This window comes from Phragmites australis, chromosome 1 (assembly GCF_958298935.1).
Source record: "Phragmites australis chromosome 1, lpPhrAust1.1, whole genome shotgun sequence".
Taxonomy (NCBI): domain Eukaryota; kingdom Viridiplantae; phylum Streptophyta; class Magnoliopsida; order Poales; family Poaceae; genus Phragmites; species Phragmites australis.
In genome coordinates this window covers 41429751-41449256 of record NC_084921.1, presented here as the reverse complement: position 1 = coordinate 41449256, position 19506 = coordinate 41429751, and the positions used below count along the sequence as shown (strand labels likewise).

General features: G+C 46.0%; 1 protein-coding gene across 1 annotated transcript; it reads right to left on the bottom strand.

The window, feature by feature from the left end:
* Window positions 1–13769: 13769 nt before the first annotated feature.
* Window positions 13770–18356, bottom strand: LOC133919627 (B3 domain-containing protein Os01g0723500-like). Its single transcript, XM_062364080.1, has 4 exons — window positions 17628–18356; window positions 16762–17227; window positions 14493–14821; window positions 13770–14388 (listed from the first exon to the last, which is right to left on the bottom strand). The coding sequence occupies exons 1-4, from the start codon at window positions 17718–17720 to the stop codon at window positions 14119–14121; spliced, it is 1158 nt and encodes a 385-aa protein (XP_062220064.1). The 5' UTR covers window positions 17721–18356; the 3' UTR covers window positions 13770–14118.
* Between the last annotated feature and the right edge of the window lie 1150 nt (window positions 18357–19506).

The window sequence follows — 19506 nt, the reverse complement described above, 5'->3', positions numbered from 1 at the left end:
AAAAAATTATTTTGTACGCAATATGTGGTACGCGTTTAATATATGTATAGTCCAATCTAGATGGTATATAGGAAAGCTTGTCATATCCGTTGTTTTGATTAAGAGGGGAATTTTCTCTTTCGCTGTCATCATAGATTTCAATATAAAAACCATTCTAATGGTATCTCTATAACTTAGTAAGATACGGGTTGAATCTTGATACACTAGAGCATTATCGATTATAACTTGAGTACCAATAGGAAGAATAATTATGGCATGAACGGAGCCAATAATCACTACATCGTGTCTAGCGATTATCAAAATATTTTCTTATCTGTTAGTAAGAGTTTGAAAATATTTTGTTTCACCAAGTATAGAATTTGTGGTACAATTGTCCACAAGGCACATTTCCTCCTCCATCCGATTGACTTTTGTAGAAATCTATATATAAAAATGAAGAATTTAATATAAAATTCTTTATCAGATATATAAAATACACACAAACTTTATTGCATATCAAATATGCTTATACATTACTGTGATATACGTGATGATAACATATTATATTACAACATTGTGTATAACATAGATATGATAATATCTAATTAATTAGGAGACTAATTGAGGTCTCCAAATAAGTCGTTAGAAGCAAATTCCATGATCATGTTGTCGTTGCTCTCAAAGCCCTCTTGCTACTGTAGAGGGATGCCGTTGTCCGGTTCTAGAGAAACGATTTGGGAACAACTGGCCTTCTTGTTGATATCAGGTTGAAGATTGAAATGCGCTTCATATCTTTTACCTTGAGCTGGATGGCTTCGTCCAACGGACTTAAGATAGAGATCAATTAAGTGTCTAGATGTGTGGCATTTCTTAGTTGTGTGGATGTAACAACCACATTTACGATAAATTTTAGATTTATCTTTGTTGTTATTGGAAATGTCCTTCTCCTTGTTAGGTTCATAGAATTTCTGCTTTTTGTTGTGCTTCTTATTGCCTTTGAAGTTCTTTGGGCAGGCGTTCGTTGCTGTTGAAATTTGTAGTATTCTGAATATTATAATTAACTTCAGGTAAAGGAGCAGTTCCTATAGGGTGCTGGTGATGATTTTTTAACAGGAGTTCATCATGCTTTTCACCTGAAGTAAAGCATGAATTAGTTTATAATAGTGTTGGTAATTCTTAACACGGTATTGTTGTTGTAATGCCATATGGGCAGGAAGCATTGTAGACAAAGTTTTCTAATTTTCTCCGTATTTGTGGGAGCTTTGTCACAAAATAGCAACTTAGAGCAAATCTTACGAACATCATGGTTGTATTCTCCAATAGACTTAAAATCCTATAGGCTAATGTTGAACCACTCGCGTTGAGTTTCAGGTAGTATGACTGCCTTTTGCTATTCATAACGCTCTTTGAGCAAGTTCCATAGATCATATAGATCCTCATCCATCAAGTCTTTATATTTTAAATCTGGATGAAGATGTTGCAATATAAAGTATAAAGCTCAATACTTAATTTGATCTAGAAGTAGCAGATCTTCTTGTTGAGGAGGATTAATCGCCGTTATTAGCCGCGGGAAGATAGACTTATCTTCATGGCCATTTCAAAATTAGATAGTTTCGGCCATCTAACTTGAGTCTGTCGAACTCGACATTGGACATTTTGTCCTACAAAAATGACTGATGATTGAAAGAATTTACACTTCGGGTAAATTGAAGAATCATGGTAATATCGTAAATAATGCAAAATTATGTAGAGTCAAATTGAGACTTGAATTACATAGTATAGACCTTAGATTTTATAGCTAACACGTTGAAGATAATCACAAAAAATGGTGTAGATCTCGCAGTAGTAGGAGACATAATCTGACATTTATCAGTAGATGCATATATTCCTATTACCTTTTGTTATACTCATTTAGAATATCAGGTAATCACATATAAGGTGATAACCAAAATGGTGTAGACCTCTAATTTAGTGAATTAACACGCTGACAGTAGTCACCAAAAGTGGTGTAAACTGTACAGTAGTGGGCGAGTAATCCGCTGTTATAAGTATACTATGCAAATATTGCAGTAGATGCCATATTCTCACTAACTTGTGTTATGCTGATATTAGTTGAGGTGGTCACTTAATATTTTGCATTAAATTCCGCTTTTAATTAAGTGTTTTGTGCTTTTATGAAGCAATTTGAGCTTAAATAAAAAATAGTGTAGAAAGTATTAAATTGCAATATAAAGTAAATTGCAAGAATTTAAAAGTATTAAAAGGTAAAGAAATATTTTTTGTGAATACCGTGATGCAAACACATGGAACATGTTGCAAATCTAACACTTATTGGGTCTAGAAATGCTTATTCATAAAAGTACATAAACTGGTATAATTATAAATAATTACATAGGCTATAACAGAAATATACACACAATACTATTTATATAGGCTATTTTTTGGACCCATGGGGCCTAAATGGAAATAGCCAGGCATGGGATTTTTTCTCTTTCGGACCTGAAACAAATGTTGGGCCAATTCCCTTTCATTTTTTCAGCCCAAACCAACCGGAGAGGGGATTCTTTTTTTCTTTGTGTGCAAGGGCCGAGCAAACCTAGGCCACAGTCCAAGCAGCCTTTTGGCCCAAGGCTCGGTCAGGTGCGCCCCCTCCCCACGTCGTATAAAAGGTTGGCAATCGGTGGCTAGGGTTTGCAACCCTAACCGCCCCCACTATGCCGCCATCGCTTGCCGAAGGGCCGCCAGCCATAGACTGCCAAAGAGCCACCAGGATGGAGGGTCGTGCCACGATGTGCGAAGGGCGGCACAGATACGGGCTTGTGGTCGTGCTCCATGAGCACCACCACCTGCCGCTTAGGGTCATCGTCGTTGCAGTTAGGCGCTGTTGGCCAAAGATGGAGTAATCGTCGTGGATCACTGTGAAGCCGACTTGGAGCCATCGTGTCGTGCAGCTGAGTCCGCTGTCATGGTGGGCACCTCACCCCTTTCATCACCTGCTCTACGGAGAGGAAACCCAGCGACGCTGGGCTCCATGACCTGCGCGCAAGGCCCATGCGCCAGTTGGTCGCTGCATCAGCCATGCGACGTGGTCGATGCGCCGAAGTTGGTGGCACGGTCTCAGAGGAGGCCTAGGAGGTGGAGACCACTGGCATGAAAGAGGATCCCATCATTGCGGTGGATCTAACCCGACTAGTGAAAGGACAATGATGTCACCTAGAGGGGGGGTGAATAGGCATTTTTACAAAAATTCGTCCCCTTTTACCGTTGGCCTAAACTTGCAGCGGAATCTAAATTAACGGATTTTTCACAAGTGAAAAACCTAAATATGCTAGGCTCAACTAGTGCACAATCACCCTAAATAAGTGTGAAAATTACAATCCTAAGGTGACTAAAATTATTCAATTATAGCAAGGGATATGCAATAAAATATAAATTGAAAAAGGCAGAAAACACTGTTCAGACGCCTGAAAACTATGTTCATTTGGAGTATTCGAAGTATCCGGTGTAGTCCGGATACTCCAGTTTGTTCTGGTCCGGAATCTCCGGTAAAGTCCGGATTCTCCGGGTTCTGACAGAACTGAGGCCGAAACTGAATATAAAGGATGGGTAGAGAGTTCTAACTCAAACCAAGTGATGTCGTGTGTTCCTGGAGATGATTCTAAATAGATCTACGGAGAACCTACACTCAAATACACACAAACAAGTAGATCGAGCAATATGCACAAAGATTTGAGCAAGAACTTAAAAGTAAGGAAACAAGAGAGGAGACACAAAGATTTGTTTCCCGAAGTTCAGATTCACCACCGTGAATCCTATGTCTCTGTTGAGGAAGCTCCAACGAGCCGGGTCTCTTTCAACTACTTTCCTCTCCAAGCTCGGTCACACTTGAGCTTGGCTTCCACTAACTTGATCTCTTCCCTTTCGGATGCGAGATCGACTGTCGGTGTATTTAGAACCAGGGGTCCCTAAGTCCCGAGGCCAGGCCGGCCATCCACCACATATCACCACCTTGCAAGGTAGGTAGAAGCTAAGTCCCGGGAGAAGGTGTTCGGGGCCGCCGCTTCTGGTTCCCGAGCACCCTAGTTCCCCGATGATCCGCAGAGCCCAAATACCAAGAAGGAAGTGCTCGGGAGAGAGTGCTCGGGGCTGCACGTGGCAGCTCCCGAGGACTCAGTGCCCCGAAGGTCCCATCAAAGTGCTCGGGAGAGAGTGCTCGGGGCTGCACGTGGCCGCTCCCGAGGACTCGGTGCCCCGAAGGTCCCATCAAAGTGCTCGGGAGAGAGTGCTCGGGGCTGCACGTGGCAGCTCCCGAGGACTCGGTGCCCCGAAGGTCCCATCAAAGTGCTCGGGAGAGAGTGCTCGGGGCTGCACGTGGCAGCCCCCGAGGACTCGGTGCCCCGAAGGTCCCACCGAAGTGCTCGGGAGAGAGTGCTCGGGGCTGCACGTGGCAGCCCCCGAGGACTCGGTGCCCCGAAGGTCCCACCGAAGTGCTCGGGAGAGAGTGCTCGGGGCTGCACGTGGCAGCCCCCGAGGACTCGGTTCCCCGAAGGTTCGCGCAAGATCATTCAACGACCCGAAGGGTCCCGTCGTCAGGGTGTCATCCAGTCAAAAGCCCAATGCCGCATTTAATAGGCACGCGCGGTCTCACATCCTGACATCCTGATATTCTCAACTGCCCACGCCCCAGTGTCAGACCCTGCCATACACTGGCAGGGGGGCGTGGGTCCATTAAATGCACGGGTCCCGTTCCGTTTTATCCAGGTGCCTCGGGATAACGTTGCCAAAATCGAAGCGCTCGGCCTGCCACCCTGCCCTGGCAGAAGAACAAGACAGGGTGGGCGCACCGGGCACCTCTGAGGCTGCCCGGTGGGCCCCTTTCATGGCGCCCCGAGGCTCCCGCAGCGGCTGGTGGTCGAATGCGCGCCGCATCTCTCCACCGCCCCTGTCACTTCGCCAAGATGAAATGATTACGCCTTTCTCCGTGGCACCTTGGCATTCACGTCCCCTCTTTGCCATTCAGGATATGTTGAGGTCGGCGCGCCTATAAAAGAAAAGGATGGAGAACACTAAAGGGGGGAGAAGAGAGGAAGAGCCCCCGACCACAAGACGACCAAGAGACCAGACAACCAACAATCTCCGGCGAACCAGGCCAAAGATAGATCAACAGACACTCGAACCAGCTCAAGTTAAGCTAGAACGGAAGAGCCTCAAGCTCTTTGTAAACAGTTCTCCCCTTAGAACCAGATATCTCCTTGAAGAATCCCCTTCAAGGATAAATATAGCGCTCATACAGGAGTAGGGTGTTACGCCTCCGTGCGGCCCGAACCTGTCTAAAACCCGGCGTACCCACTTTTCCTTGCATTAGGGTGATCGTCTCCCACCAGCCATCGCATTTATTTCCGTTCCCGATTATTTCCCACACAAGCTTTTCCAGGATCATCCCCCCGGCAGAATCTCTAAAAAGGGGTCTCTCGGGATCCCTGCGACAGGAGTTCACTCTCCGACATCGACCTTCACAAACTTTTCCGTGGCTCACCACAAGCATGGGAGCTCACCGGCGACACCTAGCCGGCTAGGAGGCTTCGTCTCCAAGAGTAACAAACGCTTCGAAAACTTCTTGTCGAGAACTCAAGTGCTCAAGATTGGATTTTAGCTCACATGCACTCAATCTTCCAATCACACAACCCAACTCTCTTTTCTTCTCAAATCACACACTAGATTAGAGTGGGAAGGCGTTCTTTTGGCTCTAGAGGATGTTCTTTTCGTGCCTTTGCAGCAGCCCCAAAGGATGGGGTGAGTGGGGTATAAATAGTCCACTTCAAAAAACTAGTCGTTACTGTTCTGATATACCTACCCCAGAGTATCTGGTGAACACCGGAGTCTCCGGCCTAAAATCCAAAATGGCGTCAGAACGGTCAAAGAATTGTGTCAAAACTAGCAGTTAGGCTCTTTTCTGGACTTTACCGGAGTATCCGGCCTACACCGGAGTCTCCGGTCGGCACTTAACACAGAAAACAGTCCCGGAGGCTTCCCGGAGTCTCCGACCACTCCAGGTACCGGAGTATCCGGACTTCACGGGAGTCTCCAGCCACTCCAGGTACCGGAGTATCCGGACTTCACCGGAGTCTCCGAGAACAGCACAGTTGACCTCCGAAAAACGGCGATAACTTTTGATCCCGGAGTCCGATTTCGATGATTTTGGACTTTATGAAAAGCTTATTCAGAGGTATACACATCCCAACTGAATTCATGACCTAAAACTCATAGGATCAAACTAATAATACTTCAAAACCTATTTTAGACACTTCCACACTTTCCGCTCCGGACTCTTAACAAGAAACACTCACTTTGGGTTTGGTTGGGAACTCTTGAGCACTGAGACGCGATAATTAGCTCATGTTGCATCCCTCTTAATAGTGTGGCATACCTATACTCAAATTCAAAGATAAAACTCGTTTGAACCACTTTGAGCATTTGAAAACTTTCAAGTACCGCTTCTTTCTTTCAAACTTTGAAGGTTGCCAACTTCCATATATTCTTCACTTGATTCTTCATATGATTGATGTGAATCATCCATAGCTTCCCATGGCCTCGCACGGTCCATCGGCGCAAAGCCTTCACTCGCTCTTCACCATCGCCTTGGTCCTTCGGCGTCAAGTCATTTGCTTGCCCTTCACCACGGATGGTCCATCGCAGTCGAGTCTCGCTTGCCCTTCACCGTCTTGCCATAGAAAACCACTTTGTATTCAACATCTTCAAGGAATTCATTTTATCAAATATGGAGTCCACTCTTGTTCTTCACTCTTGGCATATATATGATTTTAATTCAACTTATGCCTTCTTATGGATCCTAACCCTAACTCACTCTCAAGCACAAAGCACATGGGTTAGTCCATAAAACCCTATTAACAAGTCATACCTTTAGTTACTTGATCTCCACAAGTAACTTAGCCTTCAAACTTATTGCTAATCTTATTGAACTTCTTCTTCTTATGAGCATCACTAAAATCTCAATGACTTTTGATGCAATTCTTTGGACTCGTGGCATTTCTTAAAGAATCCATGCTTTATAATTTATGCATCTCCTATGGAATAACCTAATAGCAATTCTCAATATAATTGTTAGTCCATAGGCATTGTTAACATTTTCCCGAGCGTCACCTAGAGCTCATTCATCTTCATGCATTTTCATTCTCCCCATTCACCTAGAGCTCTTGCATATCTCTCATCCATGCATCACCTATGAAACAACCTACTAACAAACTCAACACCATTGTTAGTCCATAGATATTGTTATTAATTACCAAAACCACACATAGAGGCTAGATGCACTTTCAGCTAGACCCGACTCCAGTCGCGGTGAAGGAAGCCAATGTGGAGGCGCAAGCTATAGGGCGGGGACCGGCATGGACGCCGATCATCAGGGTCCCCTCGGGCTCGTTGGATCCGTCGCTGTCATGAGGACGAGCCGCAACCGAAGGGGTTGCACCACCATGCGTGTCTATTTTTGTCGTCGTGTTCACCATGCTGATGGCACAGTGTTGTGGGTGCAGATAGGTCCCGTCATGAGCGCTTATACGCCGACCATGGAGAAGACCATGAAGATGATGATGACCAACAGATCGAGGAGGATGATGTATTTGGTGATAGCATCGCGATGCACGTCGAGTGTGAGAAAGAAGGCCAAGAACATCGTCCCCAAGTGCCATTAGAGAGGTCAGTGCATGATGGATCGATAGGGAAACCATGGGTGCTTACCTTCAGTGTAGAGGCCTTCGTGCCTCTGATTGATGTTGTTTCTATCTAGTGGAGAAAACTAACGTGTCTGATAATGTATTACAAGTAATTGTAAAGAGACAAAGAAGTAAAGGAAATAAAAACTCTTGTTATTGATTCATAGTGTTTACGTATTGAATGGATATGATAAAAAATGACATGTCTATTGAGAATACATCCCTTCCCAATAGACATAACTCTTGGTGGTTGATAAATTGATCACATGGTTAAACACATAAAGGGTGTTTCTTCACTAGAGGTAGTTATTTCACAACAATTTTATATCGGTTGGATGATGAAGCAGCATAAGAACACCGGCGGGACACAACATGCGACGCTAGGCATGCGATTCTCAGAGTTACAATTCTGGGAGTCAATGTCATAAATACAAATAGAATATACGATGATTTGGATGCAGACAATGTCGATTACGAATACTTCTTCAAATATTGAAAATAAAAAAAACATATATATATATATATGTTACGATTGTTCGACCATTTTATGAGTTCAAAACTCAACTACATTAGCAGTTCAATATGTAAATTAGCAATATACTCCCATAAAATGAGTTATATTGGAGCGAAGCTGAAGAAGCTACAATAACCCAATATGTTGGGTGAAGCTTCTTTTAATTTTTTAGACACATTAACTACTTCACATGAAAAAATTCTCAAATTCAAAGTTATAAATCACTTCAAGAGGTATAATTTTCATATAAAATTTGTCTCCATCCAACTCTATATAAAAATGTTATAGGCTCTAGAAAATAGACTCGCATAGTCGTTAAATAGTCTTTCGGATATATCCGATGGATACCTATACCCATACAACTATATGAGTCCAATATCATTTTTTTAAATATCCATTTTTCATGCCCAAAATACTATTCAAACCCTTTTTGGTCAGTCAGTAACTCGTTTGCACCCCGTGAAATGCATTTGCATCCTGCAGCCTATGAGGATCCAAATCGTGTGCTTTTGTTGGGAGGTAGCAAGCTCACGTCACATGTTACTCCCTACGGTCATTGTCGGTGTATCAGGAACCGGGGGGTCCCTGAGTCCCGAGGCCAGGCCAGCCGTCCGCCACATGGCGCTATCCCGCGAGGTTCCTCCCGCGGGGTGAGGAAAGTTCAAGTCCCGGGAGAATGTGCTCGGGGCCACAGTCATTGGTCCCCGAGCACCCCAGTTCCCCGATGATCCGCGGAGTCTAAGTACCGGGAAGAAAAGTGCTTGGGCCGGTGCCTGGTCACCCCCGAGCACCCTAGTCCCCCGATGACCAGAAGAGCTAAAGTTCCGGGAAAGAGTGCTCGGAGCTGCGAGCAATAGCCCCCGAGCACTCGATTCCCCGAGGTTCCACGCAAAGAGTGCTTGGGAGAGAGTGCTCGAGGCTGCACGTGGCGGCCCCCGAGCATTCGATTCCCCGAAGGATCGTATAAGAGTGCTCGGGAGAGAGTGCTCAGGGAGGTGAACAGTACCCCCGAGCACCCGGCACCGTAAAGACAAAGACAGGCATTCTCGGGAGAGAGTGCTCGGGGAGGTGAACAGTACCCCTGAGCACTCGGTTCTCCGACGACCCAGAAAGGCCCCCGAGGGGCCCACCGATGAGGTGTCCACCAGTCAGAGGTCCGAGGCCGCATTTAATGAGCGTGCGTGGCCTGACACATCCAACTGCTCCCGCCGCAGCGTCAGTTCCTGCCATGCTTTGGCAGAGGGGCGTGGGGCTATTAATTGTACGGGTCCCGTCCCGTATCATCCGTATCATCGTAAGGATCGTGTTCCGTCTGCCGCCCTGCTGTGGCAGAGGAACAAGACAGGGCGGGCACGCCGGGTTGCTCTGCGGCTGCCCGGTGGGCCCTCTCCATGGCGCCCGTTGCCAGGGCGTTCATAGTGATAAGTGACCGGGCGTGCGGCATTTTTCCACCCTCCGGTCACTTCACCCAGAAGAAATGATGACGTCTTTCCCAGTGATGGCGTCTTGGGACTTGTGCCCCCCTCCTTCCCGTTCGGGGCATGTCGCAGCTGGCGAGTGCTTAAAAGAGCCGGTGGCACAGAGGAACAGGAGAGGCGAAGATGGAACCAGAAACCGAACAAGACCCAACCGAAAAAGAGAGCAGGCTGAATCAGTAGAAAGGACGAAGAACCCGAACAAGAGCCACAAGCATCCAAGCATCAAGAGCCGAACCATAGACGAACACAAAGCACAAGACCAAAGCGTAGTTCCAGCAAAAGAAGAGGGAGCCCCAAGCTCTTAGTTAGATCATATTTCTTGTAACCAGCAACATCCTTGAGGAACTTCCTCAGGACAGTTATTGCATCCATACAGGAGTAGGGTATTACGCCCCCGTGCGGCCCGAACCTGTCTAAACTCCGGTGCATTTACTTCTTTTCGCACTAGGTCATCATCCCCCACCACAGGCTGTTGCATTTACTCTCATTCATTTCTCCGATGAACTTATTCAGGATCATCCCCCCGGCCGAATCTCTAAAAAGGGGTCTCTCGGGATCCCTGCGACAGGAGTTAATCCTCCGACAGTCATAAATACTTGTTGTTTTTTATTTTTTATGGTTTTCGATGTGCAACTTTGACCATTACTTTGTAGGCAAAGTTTGCTATAGGACACAACTAAAGTGTTGTTTTTGCTGTAAGACATGATTTTTTATATATGCTGATGGACACTCTAGAAATATGGATATTTGCCAGAAGACATCACGGACATTAAATTATTAATATCTGCTCTAAAATAGGATTAAATGTCATTTTTGCCCTTGGCCTACATGTCAGATTTATCTTCTACCTCATACTCCCTTTTCTCTTCTCCTTTCCTCACCCCCTCCCAAATGTTCTTCTCACATGGCGGAGGGCTAGCCATCGTCGAGCTCGAACCAAACAGTCGCGGGCATTAGCATCCATGGAGCGTGCGAAGGCTCTTTGCGGCCTCGGCTCGGCCGGGGATGGCTCAGAGCGACCGGTCGACGGCAAAGCTCATAACGACCATGGATTGATAGGGAGCTAAGCCATAGCTCGGCCAAAGGAGGGTAGTAGCGTGTCGAGCACATGAAGGCGAACTTAGCCAGTGGGAATTTGACCGACAGACCTCACCATAGCATGATCGACGATGGTGAGGCGGCATGGCGGAGCGAGGTCGCATGGCGGAGGGCCAACCGTCATCGAGTTCGAGCCAAACGACCGCGGTCATTGGCATCCATGGAGCGTGAGGAGGCTCTTCGTGGCCTCGGCTCGATCGGGGATGGCTCAGAGCGGGCGATCGACGGTGACGTGGTTCACAGCGGTCATGGAGGTTGGCGGACGGAGAAATGGCCAGTGCGACTCGGTGGGCTACAGATCCAGGACGATGCGGGGTCAAGGGGATACGCCAAAGGGTGAGGAGGATGTGGAAGAGAGGGATTGGATGATAGCTCACCGTGGAGGATGAATTGGCGATGGCGCATGTGGTCTTTTGGCCGGAGATGGAGAAGAAAGGCAGCGACGCGGCAGCTTCTAGTGAGGAGAGGGAAAATGGATGACGGCTAAGGCTTTAGGGGCTCCTGACGATCTCCTATGCAGTAGGTCGATGGCTTAAGAGCCTTGGAATGCGATGGCGAGCTCGGTCAATGGAGAGGACGTGCGTGAGCACCTTGAGCGCACAGAGGGAGTTGGTTTCGGCGTCAGCTGGAACATGGCCTGGCCAGACAGCAATGCGGCATAAGGCGGTGTCAGGAACGATGTGACGCGGGCCTTCAGATGGATGCGCTTGGCAGCAGCCGCAGGAACACGCACAACAGAGCTTGGCTACCAGGCGATGGAACGTGATCACAGGGCGGCAGGAGGCCAGTCGAGCTGTAGTCTCTAGGGCGGTAGTAGCACATCTTGCGAAGGGCAATGGTGGCTCCCGCTCAGGGCGACAATGGCTCTCAGGCAGGGGGCAACGGTGGCTCTCGAGTAGGGTGGAAGTGGAGAGGTGGCAAAGGAGAACAAGACGAGAGGGGGCACACTGTGAGCCAGGGGTATCCAGCGTTATTTATAAAAAAATCTCACACCCAAATTATATGATATAATATTTTAATAGCTAGAGTGTGTTACGGCAAATAACTATATTTTAATAATATTCGACAGTATACATTAAAAAAATTATGTCCGGTAGCAAAAGCTACACTTTAGTTGTGTTATATAGCAAATTTTGCATACTTTATATTATAGCATAGTTATAATATCTAATAAAATATAATACTATGAAACTATTTTAAAGATAAATTTACATATATGATTTTTATATTTTTAAATTAAATATTTTAGAAACTATTTAACTATTAAAGTTTTGACAGTTTAATTAGAATTTAGTTTAAAAGAAAAGTATTTATGACGGGACAGAATAGCTGTTTGCGAGCCCGTTCTCGAACTTTTGGATTGATCCAATCAACCTATCAAAGATCGTACGGCCTGAAAGCCATTGTACACGACCTAAAGCCTCATTTAAAACGCATTGGTTGATGGGGCCACCAGAGATGTTTGAGTAGTCCTCCTGATCAATTTTGTCGAGTTCCTGTTTTGCCAGGTCTCTTTAATTTGCAGCACAGCTCGTGTCTTGTGTCCAACTTTACATGTGTCGAACTCTGATGTGCAGCAGTAAACTTCACGTGCGGTTGCCTCACGGCGTTTTGGGGTTGGTAGGGGTGGCCGGTGGGCGTGCGACTATCTTTATTTTGTTTACTTATTATTAATTTTTTATTATAGTAATTTTAAATTTATGTTTTAAAAAATATTTAAAATTATATAATATTAATGAAGTCTATCTCACGACAAAGCTAATAATACGTAAGTTTTAGATATCTATAATTTTTTTAAATCTACGCTGAGCCGTCCACATCATCTTGCGAGCATGGTGACAGAGCAGCATCCAAAGTTAGCCCACGCGCGGTCAATTTACACGATTGACTTCTGCTACGCCCGCGCGCGGCGTCGACTTCCACGTGCCTGCCAGCACCTATCAGTGTTGTCTAGGGCTGAAAACGGTAGCGAAAATTCCTGTTTTATCGGACGCCGTTTTCGCGAACTTTCGACCGTTTCTTGCAGTATTGGTATCCCGAGGAATCGGAAACGATATCGGTAATTTGAGTCGGAAACAAAAACAGAAACGATTTTGCCTCCTTCTGACCGTTTCCGAATATTTCCGTTTATAGCCGGTAATTTCCGTTGATAATTACCAAATACCCATAACTAATTCCAACCTCCCAGGGCCTAAGTGATGTCACCCCATCGGTCCAACCTATCTCCCGATCGGATCGGCCCAAGCCCAAGCCCAACGTCGCCACCAGCCTCTCGATCTCTTATGGCTCCTGATTCCTGAGTCCCAAGCCCAACGTCGCCGCTGCTATGTCAACTATCATTCTGTGAAACTATATCTATGTTTATGTGTCCTTTTGGTTCAGTTGTTTAAACTTCATGTGTGATCATCAAACCATGTCACTTTGGTTCAGACTTCATTCTGTGTCTATGTCTATAGGTATGTCCGTATGACGTATGTAACTTGTCACTTGTGAGTTGTGAGATGTGAACTATAAACTTATGTTTAACATTAGAACTTGTCCTCGTGTATTCGTATGTATCATGGATTTATGTTTATCATATTAAATGTGTCTTATCCTTTATCATATATTTATATGAGATGTGTTTTAACTCGTATTGTCATTATGTCATGAAGTCATGTGTAATTTTATCGATCTTGTCATATGAGATATTATGGTTTGTGAGCTACAGATTGGTATATCGGTTATGAATTATCGATTTCCGATTAATACTGTCATATTTTCCGTCTGTCATCATCGTTTCCAATATTTCTATAATACCGATGCCGTATTCGTTTTCGACTTATCGTTTTTGATATCGCTTCCAAAAAAATGTGAAATTGAAAACAGTTTTAACCTTTTGCAACCGTTTTCAACCCTAGCGTTGTCCACGCAAAAAAACTATGCAGAAGGGGTTGATATCTGTATGTTAACAACACGATTCACCATGAAACCGCCAACAGAAAGATGAGTAGAACTGCAGGCGTACTTGTAGCAGGGACTCCAGCCCTCGTTTCGCACTCCCCTGTTAACGTCTCCCATGAAGATCCCAGTAAAAGAGGCTGTTGTAAAAAAAATGAGTAGAACAGTTGTGCAGGCAAAACCCAGCAAGTTGCTTATTCTGAATTTTGATGCTGGATGCCGATGTATTACTGACTTGCGTAGAAAGTGTCCGTCCTCTTGATCGAATTGCTCCTTGACGCGCAGTTTCAGTTGCATGCAACCTTCCGTTGCTCAGCCTCTGATGGCGATATCCAATGCGCACGTCACGTGCAAGTTGCAACAGGTGCAGCTCGGCTCAAGCGCTTCGGAGCCTGACAGCCGGCACGGCCGGCTCGACGACCCGGAAGATGTGGACGCGGAACTCGGCCGCGCCGACAAGCTCGAACACGCAGTAGTCCCCTTCCTCGAGGCAGTTGCCGCGCGCGAACGCGCACCACCCGCGCGACAGCCGGTCCCTCGTGTTGGGGATGTAGAGCACCACCCACGCCTTGCCGCCCGGGTCCCGGAGCACCACGTCCGTCCGCTCCCGCGGCAGGTGCTGCCGCGAGAACCCCGTCGGGAACCTCTGCGCCCACACGTATCACATTTGGCATGAACAACCACCACCACACGATCAACTCGATCACCCGGTCGATCATCCGCACACTAATGAAAAGGTGCTCTGCTCACCATCATAAAGGAGTAGTAGACGTGCATGGTGCTCATGCGGATGACGCAGTACGGCAGCGACGACCGGAACGCGTACGCGAGCTCCATCGCGCGCTGCCGCTCGGCGCCCGTCACGGGGCGCCGCCGGGACACGTACCCCTTGTAGCGCCGGACGGACGCCGGGATGTCCGCGAGCGCCTGCAGGTCGTCGTGGATGCTCCGCGTTTTGAGCTTCACCGCGCGTCTCTTCTCCGCGCCGTCTTCGGTCCCCGGGGAGCTGCGCGTCGGCGCTGCGGGGATCATCACGCACAACGCTAGCTCGTCGGCGTCCTGTATTTCGGTCTTGACTGCTCCAGCGGCTGCAACATGGTGGATGTAAGAATTGGCAACAAAGATAGATGATGCAAGCATGCAACACAGCAGTGTTTTTGGCAGCTTGAGCGATTGATTGTTGGTGCGTGGTCGTGTCAACTGTCAATTTGCAGACACATCTGCGTGACACACTGACATGATATGCACGAGAGCAGCCGGTAAATTTGCTCTGGTAATAGAGTACCAATTAGCTAAGCCCTGGGACTGGTAGTGGGTCAGGGAGTCGGGCTGGCCTAGTAGCCTAGGCAGAAATGGACGGCATTATAGGAATGGCGTTCTGCGCTGGGCTTGAACGGGAAAGGTTGGGCTGGGCCCATGTTAGAGAAAAAAAAAAGACCTAAACATGATCGGTAGGACCGGCCATCCTAGGCCCCAAAACCCTAAGGACTCTCCTATATATATATAGATGTCTACTATTTATGATCTAACAAAACACAACAGTCTAAATTCTAATTGATTGACGACCACAATTACATAATCATGTATGGGCTTTGGCCTTTGGCTAGCCCAAAAGAAGCAGGTTTGTTGTTTTGGTTCCTTCACAGCAAGTCAATAGTAGCCCAAATTAGCAATCGTTTTATGCGCAAAGAAGTCGATGACATTGCTCACTCTCGTACAGTCCTACCCTAATTGGTGACTCGACGACTTGATGGTCAGCGTTCGCCATTTACAGGAACCAATTCATCTGTTTCCATCCCCTCCTTTCCTCTTAAAACGAAGGTATACCTAATGCTGATCTGACGCATGATCATTTTCCTTCAGTTGTTCCCAACCGGTATACCTAATGCTGATCTGACGCATGATCATTTTCCTTCAGTTGTTCCCAACCCAAGCTTTAAGATTGCCCACTAATTGTAGATTTGTAGTAAGCCATCAATTGACGGGTTAGGGATACAAACTCTTGCGAGTTCTACGTGATAATCGGTAAGATTTCTTTAAGTTGATTCAATGCTTTATAGCTTTGCACTAGTTTTTAACCGCTAATATAAATATTGTAAGCAAGAAGTTGCAATCATCATCCATGCGCATTGACTCTACCTTGCATCAAATATAAGGTATAATGAACTACTTTAACAAGTATAGAAATGAAGGGTTTGCTTCTAGTGTGATCATTGCCAAAGATATTGCCTCTGAAATAGGTGTAGAGCCATCATTTTCAGTAAAGCGTTGTGCTCACAATGAAGAAATTCTACAAGTTGAGAAGGCTTTTAAAGTTAATCATTTTTTTTATGGTTGATATGACAAATACTTTATTGAAAAATATATTTGAAGAACTACAAATATTTAAAAGTATATTTGGGTTTTTACTGAGCTCGATAACCTTAAAGTCATTAGATTATATTGGACTGAAAGATTGTTGCACTAAATTTGTAAATACTTTCTCTCTAGATGGTTCATATGATGTTAAGTAAATGATCTAATGTCTGAGTTAAGGCTTAAGCAATTAACTTTGCTAGATAGGTCAATGTCTTATGTGGAGATTTTTTAGTATGTCAGGGAAGCAGATTGTTATCTTAATATTTATATTGCTTATCGAATCTTATTTACTGTGCATATAACTATAGCATCAGTTGAAAAAAACTTTTCAAAGTTAAAATTATTGAAGAACTATTTAGGGTCCACAATATCTCATGAAAGATTAAACAGTTTGACAACTTTATACGTTAAGAAAAAAATTTAGATGGATGTTAATATCATCATCAATAACTTAACATATAGAAATATTAGAAGAAATGGTTTATGATGGTATTTAGAAAGCGTTTGAGGGAAGCGTTATTTTTTATATATTTTAAGTGTTTGTCGGAAACAAATTTTTTAATACAATAAATATTATCTTTATAATTTATATATTAATTTATTTTTTTGATGTTTTAATTTAATAAACCCCGTTTTAAATTTTGTATCGGGCTACTACTACGTAGCTTACCCGATTCCGGCGTCCATTCGGAGCATGCAACCTGCAGCTCCTTGTCACCTGGCGCGCGGTACGGCACCAGCTCCTTCCCAACCGAATCCTTGCTAACCCGCTTCGCTTCACTCGAGGCCGTCGTCGTCTGTCGGCGACGTTTCTTGCCCCGCGAGGGCGGCTCGCCGCCGATCAGGTCCTCCCGCTCGCAGGCCGTCGTGTCGAACACCATGGCCGTGAAGTGCGTGTTGCCGTCGTACCGGAACACGAGGAACTCGAGCTCCCGCAGCTCCTGGTCCTGCACGAACTTGGGCCAGCCTGAGGCGAAGAAGGTGCCCTCGGCGGACCGGCGGATGACCACCAGCCACGTCCGGCCGCTGGGGCCCTCCAGGGTGGCCGCCATGGACGCCTCCTTCAGGGTCTTGGCCTTCCTCGACGCCTCCCAGGGGATGTGCTTGCAGAAGTTTGGCGGGATCTTCTGCATGCATGCATTGTTTACATGGAAGAATCAATGTAAATTCAGCATCCATGAAATCTGTTCTATAGAGATGTCGCGCTATATCAACATTGAATATATAACTGTGCATTTGTGTAGCAACAATAGTGTTCGTGACATGCGAAACATGGAGACCATGCAAACTTCATTTCTCAATACGAATGCATGCATGTGTCAATACATGCACGTTTCATGAGTGACATTTTCAGTGGCCTTATTCATAACCAAAGTGGCAAGATGTACACTTTCCGTAAAGTGGTATCACATTCGCGGCCAATTTCGGAGATGATGCCAATCATTAACCAACTCTAGCGTGGCTACTTGTATAGGTTCGAGCACATGCAAGGCACTACCACTAACAGCCAGTGTCTCAGTCACTCACCAGGCGCTTCTTGAAGTCGCCCATGAGCACCTTGAAGAAGTGCGGCCGCCTCTCACCCGACGCCCACGGCGACTGCCTCTCCGCGGCCGGCATCCTCGCGCCCGCTAACGTAAATGACTCTCCACCTCACGACCGCGCGCTTGCACTACCCAGCTCGCGCGCCCGCGCACGTGGGTGCGGTATGCGCTTGCAGGCGACGGATCGAAGAGCAGCAGCATCAGGGAGACGCTGCGGCGGCGCAGCTAGCTAGCGGAGCCGGCAAAGTTTGGCGAAGAAGCGAGGGAGAGCCAACGGGGGGGAAGAGACACGAGAGCTCAGCTTTTGAGGCGGGCAGTTTTTGGCTGTGGCGATCACTCATCAGCGTCCGTTCGCCGAGTGGCGCGGCCTCCCTTCCACGCGGTACCTAAAAGCTGTGCCCAAAAGCCCCCCCGGATATCAGGGTGGAGTACTCTCCTGTCACTCGGCACTCGCCCACCCCAAAAATGCTGGTCTCACTCGCGTAACCAGTGCGAAACAAACAGATCGCTGCCATGTAGGCCCAACTGTGAGACAGGCATAGCTTGGGCCCGCATGGCAGCGACAGTAGTCCCGCTCCATTAAAAGTGGATATTGCTGGATGCACACGAGCACAAACACCTGATCATGGACTCCATGCTTCGCATGTAGATGGAGTAGAATGCTTGGTTTATAGCTACGACACAAGTATATCGTCTATATACGTTCTTGTGGTTTTAAAATTGTGTTTACACGACGCTGTGCATTGTTGTCACGAAAGAGCATATATGTGATACAACAATGACAGAGGGGATGTCCCCTGATAATAATATATATAAACCATACGATACACTGTAGTCACATGAAAGCATGCATGGCATATTGTGACATCACTATTTAAGAGGCTCACCTTTTAGGATTGCTGAGTAGATTTCAAATTGTTGTCACATCAAGGAATCACCCCTTATCATTGATGGTGGAAAAATGATTAAAGAATAGGGAAAAACATCCAATAATGGACGTTATATATATGAGGTAGTGGTTTACAAATAATTGGCCGTGGGGTATTATATTTCAGTTGTGTGGATTATTACTGGGGCATTGTTGCCAATAGATCGATGAGGGTTTGTGCCCAAAGGCCTAACTTTTTTTTTTTCAACTTCATGTTTGTCGAGGCGTGCTATACTTGGTGACTTGGGCACAACATGACAAATACCTGTTTGAGGAATCGTCACAAATGTCGCCGTACCAATATGTACCTAACTTTATTTCACCTTGGTTAGCAGCGGTACAATAATTTTTTAGGGGAAAGCAGCGGTACAATATTGATTGTAGATTTGTAGGGCCAGCCAAAATTGTAACAGCTTCATTTTAGCCAATCTAGATTTGTAGCTAGCTATAGGTTCCTGTGTAATCAGACGAACACTCACAATATCTTACCACGTGATTTTCTGGAACTTTAGAACTATATGCACTGAAGAACTGGGAACAAGCTTGGACAGGCTGACTCGGATGGATGTAATTTAACACCGGAAAAAGAGAACTTGGAAGCCCCTATCACATTGATCTGTGCTTTTGGAAACATGCAATAACCAGAGCCATTTCAAGCAATGTGCCCCCCTATGATGAATGTGTCGCAACTTTTTCCCAATGGTTCTTGTCTGGGCAGCCTACTCACGCCCCCCAGAAGAATCTTTCCTGGTGTTACCACCAAACAGGCATACAGCCAAGTACTTGCAGAAAGCAACAGCACAAAGTGTCGAGCATTGAGGTGAACCCAGACATACAGTACCGAGGAAGAAGCGGTAGAAACCTCATTCCAAATTCATCTTCTCCGAAACAAAGACAATGGGGAAATTTGATTATGCAAATACTTATTTAAAGT